The following is a 27,025-nucleotide window of genomic DNA, read 5'->3' as shown; positions in this document are numbered from 1 at the left end:
GGGATTTTTGCTCACCGTTCTTGTGATCATTTTGACCCCACGGGGTGAGATTTTGTGTGGAGCCCCAGATCGAGGGAGATTATCAGTGGTCTTGTACGTCTTCCATTTTCTAATTATTGCTCCCACAGTTGATTTCTTCAATTCAAACTGGTTGCCTATTGCAGATTCAGTCTTCCCAGCCTGGTGCAGGGCTACAATTTTGTTTCTGGTGTCCTTTGACAGCTCTTTGGTCTTCACCATAGTGGAGTTTGGAGTCTGACTGTTTGAGGGTGTGCACAGGTGTCTTTTTATAGTGATAACAAGTTTAAACAGGTGCCATTACTACAGGTAATGAGTGGAGGAAAGAGGAGACTCTTAAAGAAGAAGTTACAGGTCTGTGAGAGCCAGAAATCTTGATTGTTTGTAGGTGACCAAATACTTATTTTCCACCATAATTTGAAAATAAATTCTTACAAAATCAGACAATGTGATTTTCTGGATTTGTTTTCTCATTTTGTCTCTCATAGTTGAGGTCTACCTATGATGTAAATTACAGACGCCTCTCATCTTTTTAAGTGGTGGAACTTGCACTATTGGTGACTGACTAAATACTTTTTTGCCCCACTGTATATAGTCTATTGGCAATTCGTAAGTTGTTAAAGTCATCACCATTAACATGAACCTGTCTGTTCACTATCACTATTATTACTGGGTGGCTTTTCCATAAAGATCTACAGTATATGCTCCTTTTTAGATAACAATATGTGCTGATTTATAGATTTTTTTCACCTCCATCTTAACTGTATTAAAAAAATATAGTGAATTTGGTCTTTGGTCTATAGTGAATTTGGTGAATTTTTTTTATCATAAATTAGATCTTATACAATACTGACTTGAGTGAAATAATAAACAGAAATATTGGATGGATATCAGTCCACAGCAATGCAATGATCCAGGTATTGTTCCTAATGTCTCTAAACTATTCCTGCAGACATACTCAAGTTTTCCTATGTTTTTGCATCTCATGATTTTATACATTTAATTGAAATGGGCGTAGTCTGAAAGACTAAGTTTGCAAAATAAAGGATCCCTATTGGTGGGACAGGTCTGACTTGGCCCACAGGAAAGCAGGCAAATCCCCCAATGGGCCCTACAGAAAAGGACTCACAGCTACTCCACCACCTGCACAATGGTGCACAGTACAATCACAGTACTACATACAGATATGCTTTGTGCAGCTGCTCAACCAGCCTATGCATCCCTAAAACACACAGACACATTGGGTGTTTGAAGCAACACCTTGGCAAAGATTCAAGCTGATCAACATTCTCCATCCAGGGGCCCTGCCTTCTTGACATCACTGCAGAGGCCTAATCATATGTTGCAGCCCCCCCCCCACACACACACACACAGCCTGGAGCTGAGACCTGCTGTTGTGTGACTACATAAGAATTCGCAGGTAGGTGTACAATGAACCCCCAGAATTAATTTTACTTTTGGGACCTAAGCAAGCTATCCCAATACTAGAGAAAGTAGTGATTCACTAGAGACTGCAATGGCCTCACAATGAACTGTACTACTATGGAACTGAAATCTGCAAACCAACAAATGGCATTATAGGATATTGATTACCGCATCACCAGGCATGCTAGGCAATGCATGAACTTAAACAATTCTAACCATTTTGAGATCAAATTTTACTTGAATGGGACATCTTTCTCCAGTCACGTGTAGCTACAATGAGGGGTCCTCAATGCCAGTCATATACTAGAAATCATCTACATCATACATAGCCCGCAGTGCTTTGGTCCGGTAAAATTTAACTTTTATTTAAATATTAAAAGTCCATATCCATATCCACAGTGCAAAACAAAACAAACAAATGTTAACCCTTTTGTAACTTCTCTCCTCTGGTATGGGCGCTACATTGATGACCTGCTCATTGTGTGGGTCGGAAATGTAGCGCCCATACCAGAGTTCATTGATTATCTAAATGGCAATGAACATGGTCTTGTTTTCACATTCACCTGCCACAAAGTATCTATTGATTTTCTGGACATCACCCTAATAGGTGATGTAGAAGAGGGCAAGGTACATACCTCACTGTTCAGGAAGCCTAGTGCAGGAAATAGCATTCTTAGGGGTAATAGTTGGCATCCTATTCATACCCTTAAAGGTATACCAGTGGGGGAATTGACAAGAGTTAGGAGGGCGTGTAGTAGAGATAATGATTTTGAAATATTAAGTGATCTCACTGTGGACAGATTTAGGGATCGTAGCTATCCGAATTGGATGTTACAAAGGGCTATAACTAAAGTTAAATCGCGGAATAGGGATGAACTACTGATAGACAAAAAACAAACAGATAATTGTGGTGTCAATAGTAAGACAAACAAAGATAATAAACTTGTTTTCAGCACAGCGTATAGTCCTCAATTTAGTGAGATCAAGGAAATTGTGAAGAGAAATTTACCAATTCTGGAACTAGATCCTGTTACCAGACATATATTAAATAATGGAATACAGTTTGTTGAAAGAAAAAGTCAAACACTTGGTAATATACTTTCCCCTAGCTATTTGTCTTTGGATAACTATACAGCTGGTGGGAAAGGGGAGCGCATAGGTTTCTCTAGATGTGGTACACCCAGATGTAAGACCTGTATGAAAGTTATTAGTACACAACTTCAGAGCTATGCTTCAGATTTTTGTATGAGAATTAAAGGTCATTTAGATTGTAATACAACATCTGTGATCTATTGTATACGCTGTACCACTTGCAAATTAGACTACATAGGTTGTACTAGCAGGAGATTGGGTATTAGAATACAGGAGCACATCCGTGATAGTGGTAAAAAGAACATAGAGTATATGTCAGGTGCTTCGAGGCACTTTGCGGAAGTACACGAAGGTCGTACTAACATGATGCGGTTTTGTGGGTTGGAAAAAGTTTATCAACCTGTCAGAGGTGGTAACGTAAAAGATATTTTATTAAAGAGAGAGGCACACTATATACTTAAATTCAATTGTAGGGTCCCGACAGGTCTTAACATCAGAACAGATCTTACGTATATCTATTGAGGTTTCATATGTCAGGTTGCACGAATTTAGACCTTTCTGTGCAAAGGCAATTTGAATTTTCTTTTTCCTTCCCATTATTGGTTATTATGAGTCAGGTGACTTTAGGATGCCTGATAATATTCTACTGCACTATGTGTGTAACTCCTCCTTGTGGGTGAGCTCCCTTGTTCATTGGCTCCTTTGTGTCACGTGATTTGTTGTTTCCATGACACAGAGAAGCCGTGCTCTTTCATTTTTTCATTTCCAGTATGGTGGATTATACACAGGAATGGATGTTATTACACCATGAAGTGGATCTTGAAAGCATACGCTTATCTTTTTTATTAATACAGCTATTTGAGTGAGTATAATATCCAAACTATTTAACACGCTGATTGTGTATTTTTGTTGATTTTTGCATCGTATAAAATACATACATAATGTGGGATCACCTTTATGGTTCAGTATTCACTTACCTGTTTATCCACCTATGTGCTTGTTTGTACAGCTAATGTTGGTAGGTTTTTTCATCCCCTTTAGAGATGCGGTACCGGAGCGATACATGACCTGATGTTATATGCAGTTTTTTCTACTTTATATTATGCAATATGCGATGGGGAACATTAGATTTTGTGACTTTAGGATGTTTAAGTACACCGGGCATATTAAAAAATACATTTGTATAGGGGAATATGTTAATAACAATGGTGATCTATGCATTGGTTCTTGTGAACCCCCGGATGTGACGTTTTAGCTAACACAAGTGTGCTAATCAGGATCCAGACGTATTTAAGGCAGTAGTTATTTGATGTTCAATATGCCATGACTAAGGGGTGAGGGCACCTCGAAACGCGTTGGCGTTTTTTATGCGTTTGTTTGTTTGTTTTGTTTTGCACTGTGGATATGGACTTTTAATATTTAAATAAAAGTTAAATTTTACCGGACCAAAGCACTGCGGACCATTTGTATACATTTTCTTCAGTGGAACCCTTTTCCCTTGAAGTCCGGGGAATCATCAGGTCGTGCACCCTTTGGCTACCGGGGCATGGTGAGTGGCAACAAGCACACGCTTGTTACTTTTGTTGGTTATCATACATAGCCGTTTATGTCCCAAATACGTGTTTTATAAACCAACAGGCTCTTAGTAAATGACCCAATATATCAATTATAAAACGGAAGCTGAGGTAATCTTCTCATGCAGTTTTAATGCATATTGCAAGTGCAAAAAAATAAAGTTAGCATTGTGAATAAATCATGTGATGCACCACAGTCTTCCATTCTTCCTTTGTATAACAAATAGGGAATATACATATTTTATAACTGTGAAACTCTTATTTTATACACTGACAAACAACTGTTTACTTAAACAGGCTAAAAAAAGGAATCATCCAAAACTTTTGATCAGCCATAAGTAAAAACTTTTCAGGTGACAATTTTAAGGCTGAGGCCCCACGTTGCGGAAACGCAGCTTTTTTTGTTGCAGATTTTACTGAGGGTTTTTGAACCAAAGCCAATAATGGCTACAAAAGGAATTGGAAATATCTGGTAATTTCTTATACTTATCCTTTCTGTTCAATTCACTCAAGATTTTGGCTCAAAAAACGCAACAAAAGCTGCAACAAAAAAAGCTGCATTTCTGCAGTGTGGGGGCTCGGCCTAAGAAGGAGTATGGTGACAGATAATTATAAGGATTGACTTCCATCTGTCTAAATACTAAAAATATGTTACCTTTTTAATCTGCTTTTTTTCTTGGGCATTATAATTATTTTCTATTTCTCGCTTTCGCAGTTCATTTATTTTACTTTGCTATGAGCTGCTAACCTAGGGTTATCTTTTTTGCATTGCACATTTGGGGTATGGCTGCCTCCATCTTAGTATACTCTTCCCCAAGGCTGTTTTTAATGTACCTATTTGTTACTTTGCTTTGAGGTGCTCACTCCCTTCCCTTATTCCTTATTTCCCAGCTACTATTATCATAAGATCAATCATAAGAATTTAAGTTGAACTACAAGTATTAGGATGTCGTAATGGAGGCAGGATAACTGGAACTTAGAAAGAAAAAAAATCGAATGAGGATTTCCGCTGGAACATTGACAACTAATGGGATAATACGTCACTTAAACATGCATTACAACCATACACATTTAAGGCGCCTCCACTGCTAGACTGGTTCCAGTAAACTACAGTGACGGAGAGAGTAGTATGCATGCCTAGCTTTCACCTTCTCCTACCCTCCTTGTCTGCTGTGGAATTTCAAGCAGAGGGTCCAAGAGTTAAGACTCCCAATACATTCAGGATGTTTCTTTTGTCTATGGTCAGACTGAGATAAATAGATGTCACAGTTCAGCATGTTGTGGTGGGCAAGGGTGCATTGGTAGAGAGTACACCCGGGTGACAACATAGGGCATATCCTGTGTGGGCAGGGGTAATAGAATAAGTTAGTTCAGCTTGTTGCTTCTGCTTTCTTTCTCTATTATGATTATTGAAATACTTTTCTTTATTGTATTGTATTTAGTAAAGAAATATGTAAATTAGATTACTCCAATATGCTACAATTTACAACAAAAGCTACATGTTCACAAAAATAAAAGTCCCTTTTGATAAAGGAATGCTAAATCCCAGATAAATGCTTCCAGTACACTGAGGATGCCATTATGTAACAGGTGAAATCTAATAGCTTTAATGGATTTTAATGTACGTTTCTACAAAGAATGAACCAGGTGCTAAGTGCAGGGAGGGAGCGCCAAAGGAAGGAGTAATGTAAGATATACTAGCAGAGCTACAGTGCAATAGATGTGTTTAATACAGAAATACTAAACCTAGAAATGATAAGAGATAATCTTGCCCTACTGTTTATCAGATTTTCTGCAAGGTCCCTAAACAAACAGTCTTGTAGAAATCTTGCAGAGAAAAGGTGTTAATGAAGGAGGTGTGATATGTCTAAAGGGCGGGATATTATGCTTGGTCTCCTATTGCAGTGTAGAAGGGCTTCTATCCAGTAGTATTACATCCAAGTGTCATAAAAAGGATAGGGGACATGACTGATTGTCTGAAAAGCTTAAAGAAATATTCTTTATAACATACCGTATATATTTCTTACTTATATCCAGTATAAGGATAAGATCAAAGGAAGGAAGATATTCAGAAATTAGTTGCTGGGATTTCTTGTCTGTAGCTAATGTTCCTTTAACATTCAGCAGAGTAGATTAATAATAAAGGAAGAAAATGGTAGTCGAGGATGGACTCTCACTTTAAGGCTCTACTGTATAGAAACTGTGACCGGTTTCTGTCTGTTACTATGTATTTATACATGAGACTTGATGGTGCTGTGAATTTTCGGTAACAGACATGGAGAGGGAGATTTTTTTACATCCTGGCCTCAAAGCTGTTAACAAAGCAATTGAGGTGCACGCACTGTGAAATCCTAGTAACATGGAAAGAAAAAGGTACATATAGACCCCATATACAGTAAAATACATGTATGCACATTGAAATGTTCTCATAGCTTTGTTTATTCAACCCCTTAACTGGGATATCTCACTAAGAGTATTATGGCATATGGACATCATTGTGTATCACTATGATGGCTGCCATATAATGCTAATGTGGCATATGGACATCACTGTGTGTCACTATAATGGCTGCCATGTAATGCTATAATGGCATATGGACATCATAGTGTATCGCTATAATGGCTGCCATGTAATGCTATATTCCCTGCAGAGCAAATTGTTTAGCTAGCCAGTACTTCCCCATTGACTACTGAATGTTTTAGAAGCAAGAACATGGCAGTGGGTTCACCAAGCCAACTTCAGGGGTTGTCATGGTGAATCAACCACTTCTTAGTGATTCCTGATAGCATACAGTACAGAAAGTAACGTGAATATTACATATTTTTAAAAGCTAAAATTAAAAGAGTTTCCCTACCATTATCCCACCAATCCCCCAACTTCTGCAAACCCTCAATATATGTACTGGTTTCCATATAACACAATACATGGACATCTATCATAGGAGTGTAAAAGTACCGTATATACTCGAGTATAAGCTGACCCGAATATAAGCCGAGACCCCTAATTTTACCACAAAAAACTGTGAAAACTTATTGACTCGAGTATAAGCCTAGGGGGAGCGGGGGGGAATCCACCATTGCAGATAAAAAGTCTGGTCATGTGCATTGCAGCTTAGTAACTCCATGGGGATCATAGTAATAGCAGTTAACCCCATCATGTCCCTCACATTAACCCCCTGTGTGCCTCACATAAGAGTTACTGATATGTGGGACATATGGAGGTAATAATTAGGTATCTTCATAATTAAGGTCCTTCATTAGTACCCTCATGTGTCTCACATATTAGTAACCCTTTTATGGGGCACACAGGGGTTAATATGAGCGACATGATGGGGTTAACTGTTATTAATGTGAGGCACATGGAGTTACTGAAACTAAATTAATAACCCCAAATGCCTGACATTAATAGGCAGAGTAACTAAAGGAAGGTGCCTGTGTGTGTCACTTTACTGGAGCTTCCTCTCCTCCATACAACAGACATCTTCCATAAGACACAATGAATCCTGGCCACTCATCTGCAGGTTAGATGCTAAATCCTAGTGTGCTAAAGGACCTCTGATGACGTCATGACCATGTGATCGGACTCTGGTGTGGGCGGAGCTAGTAGGATTTAGACTCAACCTTATCTGCAGATGTTACATACCAATGGCTACAGGACCTTTGATGACATCACAGTCACGTCACCTCATGACAAGCCAATCACAGAGCAGTAGCACTAAAGGACCTCCCCTTTCCAGGTCCTTCCAGTTTTCTATGCTCCGTGGACCCTGACTCGTGTATAAGCCGAGGAGAGCTTTATCAGCATGAAAACTGTGCTGAAAAAGTCGGCTTATATATGGTATATACGAGTATATACGGTATTAATAATTAAATTCATATTAAAGTGAAATGTAGAGATCAATATGAAATAGAATGTCTGTGAAATGGTATTAAAAAGTATTTCCACATTGCCATGGTAAATATATTTTAGTTGGAGGAGCAGGACACAAATTCCCCAATTCTCCTTGTATTTAAAGTGGTTTGTTTAGCCCCTGCATTCAGTGGTGTTGTGACTGAGGAACATATGCTGAATATATAATGTACATCTGGAAGTGTCACAATACTAACAAACACAAATAACAACCAGCAACCACTTGGTATTTCAGAAACATTAAGAATATACATTGTCATGTCTTTCTCTTTACACCGGTAACCTAGAGAACAGATGAAACTGGTATTATGGCAAAGAAGGTGATGATAAAGAAGCCAAGATATAATAGAGCTTATTGAAATGCAGACTAGTTAATAGAATGGACCAGGCTGCACGTCAGGCTAGTAGTATAAGGGGGGCAGTATAAATAGGGTAAAGCATATAATGGAAAGACTGAATAAAAAAGTAACCACCCCCATCCTGCACACTGCTATGTACAGACGAGGGCCACCTAAGGCTTTGTTTGATGAGGCACAGCCCCAGAATACAGAACCTAGGAAGAGTCCACTGTATACTGGGCCTTATTAGCATTTCGAGCATTCATAGAGATAATCCTCCAGTGAGAGAGATGTGAGAAGCCGCTGTGATCTTGTGAAATCGGTGAGCAGCTCGGAAGCTGTTTGTGCTCTGGTGGGTTTCTAGGCAGACTCTCTTGTGACAAACCCCATAATCCTTGTAATGTGCGGCTATATCATCACTATTGATATATCCATCTATTTCTGCTTATCTATAGACTGTACAGGTATCTGTCTCAATCTCTAAAAGGTATAGAACAGTCTCCCTCTACTGTTCTTCCTTTATACTGGATACATATCCTTCCTACCTCAGTCATAGCTACAGACGCCTTCAGGTTCTGCCTTTTGTTCTGTAATATCCACAGTGCCTATATAAGTAAGATCTATTCTTGAAGCTTAATCTTCCTTTATATAGGTATTTCCACCCAAAGGAATATCAAAACTGTGGTCAATGCCTTCATCTCTCTTTTTCCTATGTGCCTCTAATACTCTCTGAAAACCATTATCCCTCCTTCATTTTGCACACAGGTCTCCTGGGTCAGCTAGTAGAATATGGGGTCAATAATGCTGCTGAAGTACATGTACATGAGAGGAATACAGAGAGCAGGCCAGATACACCAGAAGCACATATGTTCTCACGATACTAGCTGAATATTAACATGCCTGGGAGGGGTACAAAATACTCAGAAGGGGAAAAAGGAAAAATGGGGAGGATAAGAGAAGGCTTGCTTGAGCAATATATTGTTCTGTAAAGGTTGTGTGATGAATATATATAGTAGGGCAGTGTGGTACAGAAATGAACAAAAGGCAAGAAAATACAGTGTAACACAATGGAAGAAAACAACATAATGATAGAAAGGTACACATAATGCTAAAAAATGTCTGTTCTGGACATGATACATTAAACTATATGTATTTAAGACTACGAAGAGGAGAAAGTCGATGTATGCAAAGATACCCATCCATCACAGAATATACAGGTATTTTTGCCGACAGCACTTGTTAATCTAGCATAACTGGCTACATAGACAGAGACGTCCATATCAAATGCAAAGATAGATGATATCTGTACCTGGCCTTCATTTTTCGCTGCTGCGAGACGCCTTCTCTCTTTTCCATCGCCAATGAAAGAATAACAGTGAAGGACCTCAATACAATCTTCCTTGCATTCAGAGCATAACATGTAGAATCACACACACACACACATACACTGATCTGCAGTGACAGAGGCACTCGCACAATTAAACACGGATTCAGGACTAATCATACAGACAATGACACAGTTATTCCATGGATAATGCAATACACATAGAATGTAAAAAAAGGTTCACATACATACAAGGACGCTTACACAGACACAGCGTCGCACAAGGACACACAGCCACTGCCACTCAGCAAAAAAAAAAAAAAGCAAAAATCCAGAGGTTGATGTGAAGCTGCCGCACACAGAGTGCATGTCAAGGTACAGACACACACAGGCTATAGAGCAGAGATGACCAAAATGAGGCACATATTAGAGAAAGAAGGGTGAGATAGCAGGAAAAACACTCAGAGTAAGGGAGAAGAAGCAAGCAAAGAGGAGGGACAAACAGATACAGAATCAGAGAGAAGCAGGGAGGAGAGCAAAGTGGGGAGAGGAGAGCAGAGGAGGAACTATGACAATGAGCTGGAGAGAAGGAACAGCTGTGAGCAATGACTCTGCTCCTTATTCCTATATACAAGCACTACGCAGTAGTGTGCACTATATAGACAACGCAATGCTACTGCTGCCAAGCCTGGCATGCTGATAGAATTCTAATGTCCAGTGCTGAACATGGATAGATAGCTCCGCTGGCCACTGCTGGACCCTGTGAGATAACTATGCTGCCCAGAACTACATATAAAGAGATAATTACTCTTCTCACCTCTGTATGCTGACATACTGTACATCTGGCTGCTAACAGATAACTGTGCTGGCCGCAGCCGTGCACTGAAGGATACCATAGTCATTTATGATAGCAAATATCTCCACTATTTTATGAGCTATATACAACCAGCTATGCTATCCAACACTGCATAGCAAGAGATAACTCCGCTGCCCAGCCTGATAAAATAAGAAGTAAATACACTACTCTGTTCTATATACTGGGCAAGGAGAGAGGTGATACTGTCTTTTATTCTTAATATAGATTCTAGGATAAACTGGTCACCATCGTGCTATATATTTAAATCCTTGTCTGTGGCTTATAAAAGTGCATCTGACCTGTACTGACCCTGGATTTCCTGCCTAGGCTTCTGTACTGCGTATAAGGCTAATAATTGCCAGGTCCGAAGGTTCCCAGCATAGCATTGACCACAGTAACATATTGCCATGGTATAGTGCTAGTTTGTCTTCCTCCTATGGTGCATCTTTCTTGGTACCATCTCTTCCCCAGCTATGTAACACGCACCTGGCCAACCACATGATGTAAAAAACATATTTATACAACTAGGCCACCAATTTTTATAGCTCCATGGTGCTCCTGATGCTCATATCTCCATTGTAGGCATTTCTGGTGGTGCACAGGAATCAGCTTAGACACACTGGAACCAATCTGTGGCTATTCTGGCACACGCAGACAGATTCGCTGGTGGACTTTTTCAACAATTTGTGCTATAGTAGCTTTTTAGCTTCAAAAATATTTATTGAAATATTGCAATAACAAAAAACATAAAAGACATAAGAAGAATCGTAATATGAGTACAAAAATGTGAGGCAAGCAAGTAATAGTGAGACTGCTATACATCTGAAGTCAGTATATACATAGGAAAAGGAAGGGAAGTACAAATGTGCTAGTCTTTGCTCTCCATAAGCATCAATGAATCTTCACTGTCTAAAACAATGTTTGTCCTTTCTTGAACCTTTTTATTGTAGGTACTAACCACTACGTATAGGTACACCCCACCTGACATGCTATCAGATAGGGTGGTTTAAAGGGATTCTATCATTAGAGTCCCGTATTTTACTACTACCACATAAGAATAGCCTTAAGAAAGGCTATTGTTCTCCTACCTGTAGAAGAATATTCACGGTTTTCTGTGTATGCAAATGATTCTTAAAGGGATTCTATCATTATATTTTACTACTAACACACTGGAATAGCCTTAAGAACGGCTATTCTTCTCCTTCCTTTAGAAGCCTTCTCCACGCCGCCGTTCTGATGATATTCCTGGTTTTCTGCGTATGCAAATGAGTCTCAAGACAGCACGAGGGACGCCCCCTGCCTGAAGACTCTCCTGCGACGCCCTTTTTCTTCTGTAGCCATGCGCATCCTCCTGTGTCTTCTTCCGGAGACTGCCTTCACTCGTGTAGAAGCCACAGAAAAATGGCTGACAATACATGCGCAGAGCCGACCATTTTCTGTGGCCGCTACATGAGTGAAGGCAGTCACCGGAAGAAGACACAGGAGGACGCGCATGGCTACAGAAGAAGAAGGGCGTCGCTGGAGAGTCTTCAGGCAGGGGGCGCCCCGTGCTGTCTTGAGACTCATTTGCATACGCAGAAAACCAGGAATATCATCCGAAAGGCAGCGTGGAGAAGGCTTCTAAAGGAAAGAGAAGAATAGCCTTTCTTAAGGCTATTCCAATGTGTTAGTAGTAAAATATAATGATAAAATCCCTTTAAGCACTTCAAAGCTAATATTGTAGTAAAAATAGCTTATTATTAAGATAGGCGACAACAGAAGTATGCGAAAATATGTCAAGAGAAACTTCATTACCATATGAATTCATGGATCCAATCTGCCTTGTGTCAGTGGTTCAGGCAGACAGTTTAATGATGTGCGGAATGGTTTTTTTTTTATACATTTAACACCAACTAAGTGTTTTTCTATGTCACAGGCCAATGGATATGGATACAGCCTACCTTATTAATACCTACTTCTATTACTAAGGTATTGTGCCATGTCATAAAGTGCTCAAATTGGTACACAAACATGAATTGAGAATGAGTTGAGTTTACTTTAGAGGGAATATATCACCATTTCTTTTACTTATTAATACCTAATGTAAACACATCACTTTTTTTTAAATCTGTTTTTGTATTCTGACTTTTTATTCTATTTTCTGAACAGAATTACCTGTAACTCTCCACTACTCTGCTATCAGCCATTTAGTGATATGCTTTTTAGCAGCCTCATGGCCACTGTCAGAAACCAACTTGAGTCAACCCATTGAGATCTATGGAAGACTTTTCTAGACAAGCCCTATGCAGGGAGGGGTAACAGATAACCTGTGACATTATCGATTATCAGTAATAGATGCAGTTATGGATCAGTAATGATATCTATAGAGGAGTTTTTTTCTATTGAAATACTGTCCGTGATGTAATCCTATGTTTGCTGCAAATAAATCTCCTACAGAATTGGTTAATATCAATTTATTATTATGTTTAGTAGCCAGAGTGAGAATTGCAGGACATAGTACTTTTAAAATACAGATATTTTTCACTATGTTCTTTTAGTCTGTTTTTCAGTTCTGTCAGAACAATAGAATTACAAATAAAATGATACAGAAGATAGATACACATCTATATACATCCACCACCATTCACTTTAAGGCCTGGTTCCCAGCTTCACTGTAAGCAGCACGTTTCTCTCTGCATAGATACGGCGCGGAATACACATGAACCCCATTAGAGTCTAAGGGGTCCATGCGGTTTCTTAGCTATACCCGCTTTTTAATGCATTCGTTATTCTGTTCGGGGGGTCCCCAAGCGCACTCCCTAAACGGAATACCGAACACAGATGTGAACCAGGCATAAGCTTTCTTTTGTCTTGTGTATTTATTGCTTTAAATGGAAGATAAAATAATTCACATATAACTTTATATTGTGTTTGAAAATAAACAACACAGCAGAAAGCTTCCGTCTTCTTTTTTTGTTTTCTGTCTATGATCAAAACAATAGACTAAAAGAACACAGCGTGAATGTAGCCTAATGGCATTAAAAAAAATCTTAAAAAATATGTTTATAACTCAAAAGCTCTGTTTAAAAAAATAGTTCATTTTCTGGTGACATGTTCCTCTTCATGGTCTGAATGGCCATCGGTCTTCATCTAGTAGAACACATTTCTGAGAGTTGCTACATGATTGTGCAGACAGATCTGGAGCACTGTGCAAAGCCATTATGGTCCGGCATCTCTGGTGGAATGTTTTAGTACTTTGTACAATTCATTCCATGAAGATTTCAGGCAGCTTTGAGAGCAATTGGTTATCCCTATCCAGAAATGGACAGATATACGAAAAAATGTAATACTTTGTACACACATCAATGCCATGCTCTGTTAATGTGTATACAATTAGCACAAAATATATATATACTGAATCTAAGCCTAAGCATGGTGTAAAGAAAGCCTATAAGGACAACTGCAACATGATACATATCCTGAATATATTGTGTAACCTCGAAAAACTGAAAGTGACCAGTTTATGATAAGCCTTAAATTGATTTTCTGTAATGACAAGCTTTACTAAGTGCTTCCCTTCATAATAAATGGATATATTCCTCTTATTGGTTTACTGTTGTCCTTTTATATGCATGGCTGTTACATATAATAATGTATACATCTGCAACTAATAATCCCGAATAATATTCTATTCATTATCTTGGCAGCCCTTGGATTGTAATGACCTTTTTATTTTCTGTATCCGATGCATTATTTAGTGAGGATCTATAGGTTGCAAAAGCAGCAGTAACAGTTTTAATAACAGGGCTGTACATTGATATTACATAGCTCAATACTATACAGTAAGTGCATTACTGCAAGCCACTGAAAATGGCATAGTGACGCACAGATTTCCATCGATAAATGGAGGAGGATATAAAGGGGGTCATGTCCAACACTGTCACGTACATGTCACATGATATTCACTGATCCCCTGCCAGTCTCATTCCAATGGTGCCTGGGCATCTCCCTAGTCTCTACTTGCTTAGCCAGTCACTGGTTTTATACAGGTATATTGATAATCATAGTGTATAATATAAGCACAAACTTTTCCTATTTATTTGCACCAGTTAATTCTTATAACAAGGTCCAAGAACTACATTAGTGTAAAGTCAGTGGTACTAACATTACAAAATGAAAGATAATGTCACTTCAATAGTAAGATGCTACCTAATGCTACCTTCCAATGCTGTAAAATTGGTATGTATCAGAGACTACACCGAAGACCGGCAGTGTTCAAGAAGATACACAGCAGTTTTTCTTCTAGATCTGCATAGTAACAGAGCTGTATCTTGAGATATACGGATGCAGCACAGCACTGTATTGGAAAGCACTGTGGTGCTGGCCAGAAGTGGACAATGATAGATAACTATGCTACCACCACTGTAGCGCTAGTCGCCAGGACTATGCAGTTAGACACAACACTGCTGCCAGCATTGTAAAAAGAAATAATTATGCTCTCCATTGCTGCACAATAAGAGATTACTGTATTGACCAGCACTGTATAATAGGAGGCAATTCTGCTCCCACAGCTACAACAAGTGACAATTATGCTACCCAATGAGTTACAATAAAGATAAATATGCTGTTAGGCCATATAAAATGGACAAATCCACCGCCTCCACAAGCACTGGCCTCCACTGCTAAGTGTACAGTAACTAGCCTGGTTAGCATTGTATGTACACTTGATAGTAGGACTGCAGAATGTACCAATTGACACCAGTAATATTAGCCCTTGCAAATATATAACCACAGGAGATGTAGGAAGGGGTGATGCTAAGGTAGACCACAGCTTTTATATGTCATACATGTAACTTTATCTTCTTTTAACCAGATACTTAGAGGAATATATTTTCATAAATGATTTATATAACAACAATTATTTTGCAAACAGTTATTTTCAGTAGACTGTATTCTAGTAGCCAAAGATTGTCGGCCAAATGGTCCAAAACCAGAGATGCACCCTCTAAGGGTAGCATCCCCGCCAGCTATGTCAATTGAACAAGAGATCCATCAACCATGAAGAGAGGAGGGTGGAATAGTTGCTGACTGCCAGAGCCTGCCCAGCACCAACTGTGTCCTCAGCACACCAAGTGGTTTTCATGCTAATTGGATAGGTCACCAGTATCTGATCAGTGGGGTCCAACACCCAGAACGATCAGCTTATCACATTACCTCCGAGCACCAAGCTTCTGTGCTTGACACAGTGAACCCATTACTTGAATAGGAGCAGAGCTGCATTGAGGCCCATTCAGTCAGAACTTGTGTCGTTCCAGCCTACCTTCCTGTTGTGTTGTTATTAGGCATGTGAATACCCAGTTGCTGCCCTGGTATTGCTTATGTCCTAATCTTCACCCACTTCATCACCATCACCAACTGGTACTCACGTTATGAGACCATTTGGATGTCCAATAATTAGTAATCAATAATAATTACTAATGGATCCAAATGACTACAACGGGGTTTATGGAGTTAACCTCATGGTATCAATCATTTTAGCAGACAAAATACTGTAGCAAGCTCTGCTATTCTGTCTGCCTTTTCAAGTTGGAATCTGCTATTCCATTAGGAGCCTCTGATATAGATGTGAATGTAGCCTTAATGTGCAGTCCAATAGCACCAGAATTAGAGGTGACCATGCTGGAGTGTCCTGCAATTGAAAAGTAATTGATATAAAAGTAATTATTTTAATGAGGAACTTGTGAAGATAGATAACTGAAAATAAGCTGTACTGCGGAGAAGACCGAGTAGCACAGTACGTACAGGTATAAATAACTATGGTGCCCAGAGGTAGATGGTGAGAGATAACTGTGCTGCTATGCGCTATATTCACTGGTATAGTCACTGCACTGAGATACAGGCAGGGCTGTAGAGACTGAATCCTGGGGTTGGAGTCAGGGACAGTTTTGGGTGGAGTTGAAGCAGAAAAAAGACTCTGACTTTGATTTCACAATAAAATGGTTAATTAATTTTAATTATACTATACAATTATTAATATTATATTACTAATTAGATGCAGAGCCTATTACATATTTATTTTCAGAGGAATTCAATCACTGCCTTTATTTTGAGTTAGAAGAGCTTTGTAGCTTCTGTTTGACCACAGCCCTTTCTGAAGAAGCCAGAGCAGGAACTGGAGTCACAGTCAAGCTGTGGAAAATGGAGACAGAGGTCTGACTCAAGAAAGGCAGCAGCTGTGAAGGAAAAAGTAGCATCCCTGCTGGGGCAAGCAATGACAGCAGTGGCTTGTTAATAGTTAATGGTGCCCACACATAAACATCAGAGAGGGACACAGAGAATGACAGGGTATTATGGCCTGCACTGGGCACTCTTTGTCAGACATCTGGAAAATGGAAAATTTGTGTTTTGTCATTTAAGTGGATTATGCAAAAACACAATTTCATAGTAATGTATCCATGGATCTATTATGTGGTTTCAACATTATGTGACTGTGAACACGTGTGTTACCACAGATAGTAATCTAGAATATAAAATATGTAAAGGGCCATGTTGGTCAATGACCATATGGGAAAGAATACACTGGAAAGAGTGAGAAACAATGGTTACACTGCACTTCATAATCCTCAGCACTTGTGAGCAGCAGGATATGGTAAAACAGGAAGAACACAATGTCCTGAGACTATAAAGAGTAATATACATTGATGCAGTGTTCGACACCAGTGACTACAAAGCATCTATTGCTATATTACTTAAAAACACAAGGGAACCGGCAATGATCTGAGCAGCCTGTATATCCTTGAGGTTCCATGCTGTGTCCCATTAATTCCTAGTGTATCTGGGGTTAACCACTACTACATGGTCCTCTCTGCCCCCTCAGGCCTGTAATACTATTATAGGATTATATAGATTTCCTGCATTCGAACGGCTGTCAGTAAAGGATGGGAGGGATTAGAAAGGGAAAAGATGCAAAACGCTGAGAAAAAGACATAGCACACATTATAGTCACCAAATGAGAGGGCTTAAAGAAATATGGAGTTTGTAATAATATATGATCTTAAAAGGGGAAAGCAATTATGTGATGAGAGGAAGCACATAGGATGTTATTATAGTGGAGTACCACAGGCATCAGTCACATAAGTTATTATTCTGCTGAAACCACTGGGAGGTTACTACAGGCCTCATTCCCTCAGGCCGAACTTCTACCTAAACCACAGGCCTCGGTCATAGGCTGATATACTAGAATCCCATTGATACAACTATGGTGGCACTATAGGTCTCACATATACAGATTGTTATTGTATCATCCTATTGAAATGACTCATTCACACAAATTGTTATTCTATTATCCTACTGTAAAGTCTTTGATGATACTACAGATCTCATTAACATAAGGTATTAGGGCTTATTCAGACCTTATCAAGTGCTGTCCGTGTTCACAGCATGCAGACCCATGGCATGTTTCTATTTAGACTTCTCCTTTTGTCACAGACTGATGCTCCATTCAAAAAGAAAGGAGACTGTCTCTTTTTTTTTGGACTGTTTTGCAAAAAATTCACCCCCACTGTTGTTTATGGGTCTGTGAAAAACATAAACAGCACATGGATGCCATATATAGGTTCTGTCCATTTTTCATGGATTCAAGGAATTGGTAATTAGAAATGCAGAAATTTGGTTTAGAAAAAAAAGTTGATCACAAAAGTGAAAAACAAATCAACCAAGGATAAAAACAAGTGATAGGACCACAAGTGATAGGATCCCAAAGGATAGGACCACAATTAATAGGACCACAGGTTGTTTATGAAGAACACATACAGAACATGTCTGTTAAAGTGGTTAGCCACTTTTATAAAATTGATGGACCAACAATTTTAGGTCAGTGGGGATCCGATTGCAATGACCCCTATAGATGGGCATTGTTTACATGCTGATAGCTATGTAGCCATTCGCCTTCTTTGTGATAATGGCAGTAGAATGATCACAGCATTGACAACTAAACTGTCTGATCAGGGAGCAATTTAGATGTTAAAAAGAAGAAGCACAGAAAGTTTATGCTAGGTGGATGATAACTGGTAAAAAGTGGGTGATCATGCACTGGTATTTTTGTCTGACAGCTGGCTAAAATATCCAGCACAGCCAATCTGTTTTCTATTCCTGGCACCTATGGTATATGTGTGTGTGGCCGGCTTAAAAAGGGTGGAAAAGAAGGAATGGAAATACTTATATTGTCTATTGTCATAAAATAACTGGCTGAATACAGTCTCCCTTATTTTCTTCTAGAAAATATCATGTCACCTATTGCATAAAGTAGAAAAATGTAAATGGTAAGTGCTTTAGTGGAAACTTTTTTCTTTCCATAAACTTTATTGATAATTTGTTGTACTCACTAATTTGAGAATTAACAGATGTAAGTCATATTAGAGCAATGTTTAGAGCTGCTGGGAATAACATGGCTATTCACTGGGAGACAGCCTACTTGGAGCCTGAAACAAAAGGAAGGAGAATCGTAATTAAATGCTACAGGAAAAAAACATAATTAAATGCTTGAAACTGGAAGACAAGCCACATGAATAACAAACAGCCCCCTATGTCCCTTACTCCCATGAGCTGGTTTGTCACCATATGAGAGTCAAATGAGCAGTTAAATAACAGTCATTTGTCAAAGGGTGCTGGGCCAGAAAAATACTCCCTTGGTTTTGCACATTTTTACCTATAGCACACATATAGTGCATGGAAATTGCTTGCGGCAGAAGTGAGACATACATGGGACATTTATGCATGTGTGACATAACCAAGCAATGGGAAATAGTGACAGTATCAGCGTGTGGACTGTATACAGTAATGTAGACATGAAAGCTGTATAATACTGCATCAAAGCCAAATATTCTATTTCTTTCATTTAAATTTTCTGAGAAATCCAATTTAGGAAAAACACAAGATTTACACATTTTCTATATACTATCTTTACTCCTCATAAAAAAGACCTATGGCATGGCAATCATAGAATAAAGAAACTTTATGACAAAAATAGCATCCTAGCACTCCATTAAAAAAAAAAAAAATCATCGCCTTAGGTGACACAAACAGTACGTATATGTGATATGTGTGGCAACACTGTGAGAAAATTCTGCAGATCTCTATCATAAGCAAAATCCCTTCTCTCTTTTCTACCCTGAGGACAAAGTCAGGGAGACCCGATAAAACAATCAATCGATATCGTGAAAGGAGTTGTGCAAAGAAGGAAGGGAGGGGGATGAGGGAGTAAAGGAAAACAGGGAGGAGGGTGAAACAAGGAAACAGCAGAAGACGAGAACAGGAGAAGAAGGATGGAAAAAATATGCTAGCAGAAAGACAACATCTAAAAACGCCTTAGAATAAAGCAATACATGAGCTTTCATAATTTACATACATAATCCTGTAATTATACAACATAAGTCATAATAAATAACTGAACCTAAGTTTCCTTGTCAGGATTTTCACAATTTGATCAGGTATTTATGAGATTGATTATTGGCCCGCACTGAAGTCATACATCAGGGAAGTGAAAACTATACTTTCTCATGAAAATGAATTAAAGGTTGTCACAGCTCCTCCTTATTCTCCATTACTTAGAAAGCACCAGCACGTTCCCTCCGCAAAGAACTGATTCACTAACATCAATCCACATCCTCAATGGAGTTTAAAGTCCATTGTTTTCAACTGTGCCAAAAATGCTACACAAACACAGCTTTTCTTGACTCTAATTCAGGAGATACACAACCAAATGTAGTTACATGAAATAAGATCACAATATTGTGCTACTACTTCACATCTAATGAGCAATGTGGTCACTTGTGAAGGTTCTGAGATCCGGTTGGACTACTGCTTAACTACATTAAATATCAATATCATTTGCAGAGGGCAGCAGAACATTTGCAATCTTAGGGTGCATGCACACTACGTAACGCCGGGCGTGTATGAGAGCCGTACACGTCGGCGTTACAGCAGGGCTGCCGAACACTTCCCATTCACTTCAATGGGAGCACTCGTAAATGCCGCTGTTACGAGCGCTCCCATTGAAGTGAATGGGAAGTGTTCGGCAGTCTGCTGTAATGCCGGCGTGTACGGCTCTCATACACGCCCGGCGTTACTCAGTGTGCATGCACCCTTAGGGGGCATTCACATGGAGTAAAGTGGCGCTGATTCTGCCACGATAGCTCGAGGCAGAATCAGCGCTGATAAAAGGACTCCCATTGACTCAAATGGGTTCCGTCTTCTGCGCGGAACACATTGAGGCTTTTTAACCCATTGATTTCAATGTGTTCCGCGCGGAAGATGGAACCTATTGAAGTCAATGGGAGTCTTTTTATCAGTGCTGATTCTGCCATGAGTTACTTTGGCAGAATCAGCGCCACTCTACTCCGTGTGAATGCCCCTTAGGTTAAAGCGCCATGTGGCGTTCCGCAGCAAAAAAGTGCTGTGGGAAAAACTATGGCGGCAACACATCTCAGTTCTTCCCACAGCGCTTTCTATTTCAATTATACTTATGTGGAACCTGTTGGCATTTCCATAGGAATAATTGACATGCTGCGATTTCCAAAACCATGCCAGGTTTGGAAATCACCACATGTCCTCAGTGCAATTTTTACCGCAAAGTGGTAAAACACCACGATTTTTTCCACTGTGTTTCCACCACATGGAGCCCTGGCCTTAATGTCCTTTCAGAGAAAATTCACCTTGTACATTGTTGGCCAAAAGTATTGCAACCCCTGCAATTCTGTCAGATAATACTCATTTTCTTCCAGAAAATTATTGCAATCAAAAATTCTTTGGTATTATTACATTCATTTAATTTGTCTTCAATGGAAAACCACAAAAAAAATTGTCAAAAAGCCAAATTGAATATAATTCCACAGTAAACATAAAAAAGGGGGTGGACACAAGTATTGGCACTGTTTGAAAAATCATGTGATGCTTCTCTAATTTGTGTAATTAACAGCACCTGTTACTTACCTGAGGCACCTAACAGGTGGTGGCAATAACTAAATCACACTTGCAGCCTGTTGAAATGGATTAAAGTTGACTCAACCTCTGTCCTGTGTCCTTGTGTGTACCACATTGAGCATGGAGAAAAGAAAGAAGACCAAAGAACTGTCTGAGGACTTGAGAAGCAAAATTGTGAGGAAGCATGAGCAATCTCAAGGCTACAGGTCCATCTCCAAAGACCTGAATGTTCCTGTGTCTACCGTGCGCAGTGTCATCAAGAAGTTTAAAGCCCATGGCACTGTGACTAACCTCCCTAGATGTGGACGGAAAAGAAAAATTGACGAGAGATTTCAACGCAAGATTGTGTGGATGGTGGATAAAGAACCTCGACTAACATCCAAACAAGTTCAAGGTGCCCTGCAGTCCGAGGGTACAACAGTGTCCACCCGTACTATCCGTCGGCGTCTGAATGAAAAGGGACAGTATGGTAGGATTCCCAGGAAGACCCCACTTCTTACCCAGAGACATAAAAAAGCCAGGCTGGAGTTTGCCAAAACTTACTTGAGAAAGCCAAAAACGTTTTGGTAGAATGTTCTCTGGTGAGAGGAGACAAAAGTAGAGCTTTTTGGGAAAAGGCATCAACATAGAGTTTACAGGGGAAAAAAAAGAGTCCTTCAAAGAAAAGAACACGGTCCCTACAGTCAAACATGGCGGAGGTTCCCTGATGTTTTGAGGTTGCTTTGCTGCATCTGGCACTGGACTGCTTGACCGTGTGCATGGCATTATGAAGTCTGAAGACTACCAACAAATTTTGCAGCATAATGTAGGGCCCAGTGTGAGAAAGCGGGGTCTCCCTCAGGGGTCATGGGTCTTCCAGCAGGACAATGACCCAAAACACACTTCAAAAAGCACTAGAAAATGGTTTGAGAGAAAGCACTGGAGACTTCTAAAGTGGCCAGCAATGAGTCCAGACCTGAATCCCATAGAACACCTGTGGAGAGATCTCAAAATGGCAGTTTGGAGAAGGCCCCTTCACATCTCAGGGACCTGGAGCAGTTTGCCAAAGAAGAATGGTCTAAAATTCCAGCAGAGCATTGTAAGAAACTCATTGATGGTTACCAGATCCAGACAGCTATGCATCTAGCCTGACGTGTCAAGGTAAGACATCATTTATGTTTATTTATGGTAATGCTCTACGAATATGTAGATGAGAGAACTTTCTCTCCCAGCAGTAAAGAGCCATTGGCTCTTTTATATCTGTTTTTGAGGTCTGTTTTTGATGGTCTTTAATTTTAAAGGGACAGGCAATTCAAAGAGGCAAACCGAAAGTGTATTTTTGACATAGAGTACCCTGATATCGCCATAACATCCCCCTAATAGTGATATAGTTCCATCTCTAGAGGTCTCGACCCCTCAATATGTTATCTTGGAAGTGTATTTTACATCTATACCAATATGTTTTTATGACTATGCCTGAAGCTTAACCCCTTAGCGACCCTTGACGTAACTGTGCGTCATGGGTCGCATGGGGATGTATGGAGCGAGCTCACACGCTGAGCTCGCTCCATACACGGCAGATGCCGGCTGTATCATACAGCCAGGACCTGCCAATAACAGCAGCGGTCGGTGCCCGAGCCGATCGCTGCTGTTAACCCTTTACACACTGCGGTCAAACGTGACCGCAGTGTGTAAACGGCGCCGGCGGCATGGGCGCCGCCATGTTTCGCCGATCGCCGCCCTCCTGAACGTCACATGAGGGCGGTGATCGGTTGCTATGACAGCCGGAAGCCTATTGAAGGCTTCCAGGCTTGTCTCTGCATGAGATCTATTAGACGATGCCAGAGGCATCGTCTAATAGAAGTGCTGGGATTCTGCTATTCACTGCAGTACTGTAGTATTGCAGTGAATAGTATGAGCGATCAGACCCCCTAGGTTTCAAGGTACCTAAGGGGTCTGATCATAAATGTAACAGAAGAAAAAAAAAAGTTTTTAAAAGTATTAAAAAAATAAAAAAAATTTAAAAGTTCAAATCACCCCCCTTTCCCTAGATTAGCTATAAAAGTAATTAAAGAACATTAAACATAAACATATTAGGTATCCCCGCGCTCCAAAATGCCCGAACTATTAGAATATTAAAACATTTATCCCGTACTGCGAACGGCGTAGCGGCAAAAAAAATAAAAACCGCCAAAAAGCGTTTTTTTCAACACTTTGCCTCCTATAAAAAATTGAATAAAAAGTGATCAAACCATCAGATCTTTCCCCAAATGGTATCAATAGAAACGTCATCTTGTCCCGCATAAAAAGACACCACAACCAGCTCCATACATAGAAATATGAAAAAGTTACAGGTGTTAGAACATGATGACACAAATTTTTTTTTCTATTTTGCAAAGTTTATCATTTTTTTAAAAGTATCAAAACATTTCAAATACTATATAAATTTGGTATCACCACGTTCGTACTGACCCGTAGAACACAGGTAACATGTCATTTGTACCAAACAGTGAACGCTGTAAAAATTAAACCCATAAGAAAATGGCGCAAATGCATTTTTTCTCCAATTGCACCTCATTCTGAATTTTTTTCCAGCTTCCCAGTACATTGCACAGCATATTGAATGATGCCATTACAAAGTACAATTTGTCCCGCAAACAATAAGCCATCATGTGACTCTGTGAACTGAAAAATGAAAAAGTTATGGCTCTTGAAATGTGAGGAGGGAAAAACGAAAATGCGAAACCAAAAAATGGCCGGGTCCTTAAGGGGTTAAGGCTGTATATTAAATGAGCTTCTGCTAAGGTATGTTCACCCAAGGGGGTCACAATACTTATGATGAAGGATTGAGTCTCTCCTATTTTTTAATCGGAAGTATTGCTTTGATCTTGACTCACTATTTTTTAAACTGTAATTCTTCTTGCTATTGTTTATTTATTTCAATGCTATATGTTTTTTATTTGAACTATATTATATGTTCAGTATTTCATACTTTTTTAGCTAACTAGGCAAGATGCATTTCTCTCCATGAGGTTTTACTTGTGTATATGTATGTATTCTCTTTTAGCTTTGTTCTTGCACTTGAAGAAGGACCCTTGAAGGTCCGAAACGCGTCGTGCTTTTGTTTCTCAATAAATCCATACGTGGACAATTGGTCTTTGTGTCACTATCTATCAACAACCAGGGAGCGCAGTTTTTCCACTTCATCTTGAACCTCTGGTTCTTGCCTTCCATTGATGGTTACTGGAAGCGGTCGTTTGCAGTTATTTTGTCTAAAGGTTGTGCCAATACTTTTATCCGGCCCATTTTTGGGATTTTGTGTAAAATGATCAATGATTTGACTTTTTTTTCATTCTCTTTTGTGTTTTTTCATTGCAAGCAAAATAAATGAAGATATCAATACCAAAGAGTTTGTGCTTGCAATCATTTTCTGGAAGAAACTGAGTATTATCTGACAGAATTGCAGGGGTGCCAATACTTTTGGCCAACAATGTACAAGGTGAATTTTCTCTGAAACCTAACCATGTAATGTATAAGGCCCACAGCATATATATACATCTTAATTATTTTTGTTGAATTGGCGCTTGGTGGGCTTTCGTTTGTACGGTGCGGTTTATGTGATTTTGTCCCCAACCAGACTGACATCAGGATAATTCATCATCACACTGCGCCGGTCATTTATATACACAGATACTTTGCTAGGATAGAAACAATTTGCAGGGCGAATTATTCTTATACTATTACCATAATAGCTAAGATAAAGCCCAAGTAATTCCTTATAATAGGGTCGTTTATAACAACTTTATGTTCATAAGGCTAAAGACTATGAATTCAGAATCATTCAGCCATATAAATTATTCTACAATCCAATAGTTATAATCATTTAGTAATTGGCACATGTCAATGCTTGGTATTATAGTTCATTTTCAGTGAGGATGTGGCAAAAAACTGCATGTGTAAACTCAAAGTATGACCAAAATAATACACAGCTGCCCCATAGAGCTAATATTCAGTCGCATCTGGCCGCCTTCATCCTGCTATATATAACTGATCCAAAGATAGTGCTTGTTTTGTACCTGGCTGGTCTAAAAGTAAATGTGAATTAACCCAGTGTTTTATTCACACAATCCTAACAATTTCCCTGTGATTTGCTGACAATCGAAAAAGTAAATTTCTCAGATATGAAACCAGAAGTAAGAAATACTGTGGAGATGTCGCCCACAGTGTCTGGTCAGTACTTATCCACCCGATCTCCTAAAATAGCATGTAAGCCAGGGGAATCACCACTGACAATTATCAGATATAGTATCTATGGCTAGCTTTAGCTCTGACCCAGACCGAGAAGGCCGCACAATAATCCAATTTTTCCCACAGACCACAATTATTGTATGATTTTTGTGCTACTATTCCTCCAGAAGAAACATAATGCAATAGTTGCCGTTAAAAATCCAGTTATCTAAAAGATATTCTTACTTGTATTTCAGAAATCTCTGACTTCTGCTATAGATATCAAAGCTTTATCCTCTCTTTACAATCTGGGAGTTGAAGAACGAAGGGATGCAAGTTTGAAAGAGAATAGAGAAGACTACAAACTGCGAAGAGCAACGATTTACCCAAATAATATTTACATCAGATGTGAAGCTTTCTTTTCAGAACTATCCTAACACACTGTCCACCGTTCCGACAGAAATTCCAATTGCATCCATCAAGATGAACTTTCAGTGGATTCAGCATCAGATCTTTATTTTGGTTAGAATTTTATGTTGTAATGAGAGAAACTTGAAAAACATGAAAGGAATCATCTAAAACGTGTGTCTATAGACAAGACTACCAGCTGTTATTAAAATTGCAGTAGTCTTCATAACCAAGGATTCTGGCCCATGGAAGGAAGATTTTATTATATTTAAATGGACCTACAAAGCGTGTCCGGCTATTGCACTTTATAGGAAAGATAGAGGATATTGCTGCAGGGGAACAAGATGTCTACATTTCAAACAGAAATACTTTTGACATGTTACAGTTAAAGTGATCCCTTAGTTCACAATAAAAATGACACAAAAATACATAATGCATAGTATAAATAGCCGGTGCCCTCATATTTATTATTGGTAATCCTCCCACCACTGGACGGAAAACCCCAGAAGATAAAAGCTGGACAGAACTCTCCTATCTCTGCGTATGGCTAGGACTCTTTTCAGAGTAACAACAATTCGTTTTGGTGCTTGATATATTGATATGTGAAGTGGATGTTGTCAGGGAGGAGTAGCAAAGGATTCAGAGCTCTCTGACCCTGTCCAGTGACAGGCAGACTGTGTCATATCTCAGAGTCACATCACCTTGTCCGCTATATCCAAAGACCGCCCTCCTGACAGTACAGAGCATAGTTAGTATATCAGATGACAAAACTAACTGCACAGGAACAGTGGAAACTATGGCAAAAATCCCAACTGTCCCCAAAATCAGTAGAGCGATGCCTATTAAAGGAGTAAAGAACTGGACTTTATGGAAGTGATGAAAGGTTCTTTATGTATTAGGGGGCGTTCACACTTGT

General features: G+C 39.4%; 1 protein-coding gene across 2 annotated transcripts in view; it reads right to left on the bottom strand.

The window, feature by feature from the left end:
* LINGO1 (leucine rich repeat and Ig domain containing 1) overlaps positions 1–27,025 on the bottom strand; it is a 245,330-nt gene that overhangs the window by 6,301 nt on the left and 212,004 nt on the right. The window contains exon 1 of one of the 2 annotated variants that reach the window (XM_075273686.1): positions 9,666–10,416. The exons of the other annotated variant lie outside the window; for it this stretch is intronic. Within the exon in view, the coding sequence (XP_075129787.1) occupies positions 9,666–9,776 (111 nt within the window). The 5' untranslated portion in view covers positions 9,777–10,416. Of the gene's footprint in view, positions 1–9,665; positions 10,417–27,025 lie in introns of those variants that run through there. 2 annotated transcript variants of the gene reach the window in all.

Source organism: Leptodactylus fuscus, chromosome 5, assembly GCF_031893055.1.
Source record: "Leptodactylus fuscus isolate aLepFus1 chromosome 5, aLepFus1.hap2, whole genome shotgun sequence".
Lineage (NCBI taxonomy): Eukaryota > Metazoa > Chordata > Amphibia > Anura > Leptodactylidae > Leptodactylus > Leptodactylus fuscus.
Note: the sequence above shows the minus strand (reverse complement) of the source record. Positions and strands in the feature narration are given on the sequence as shown.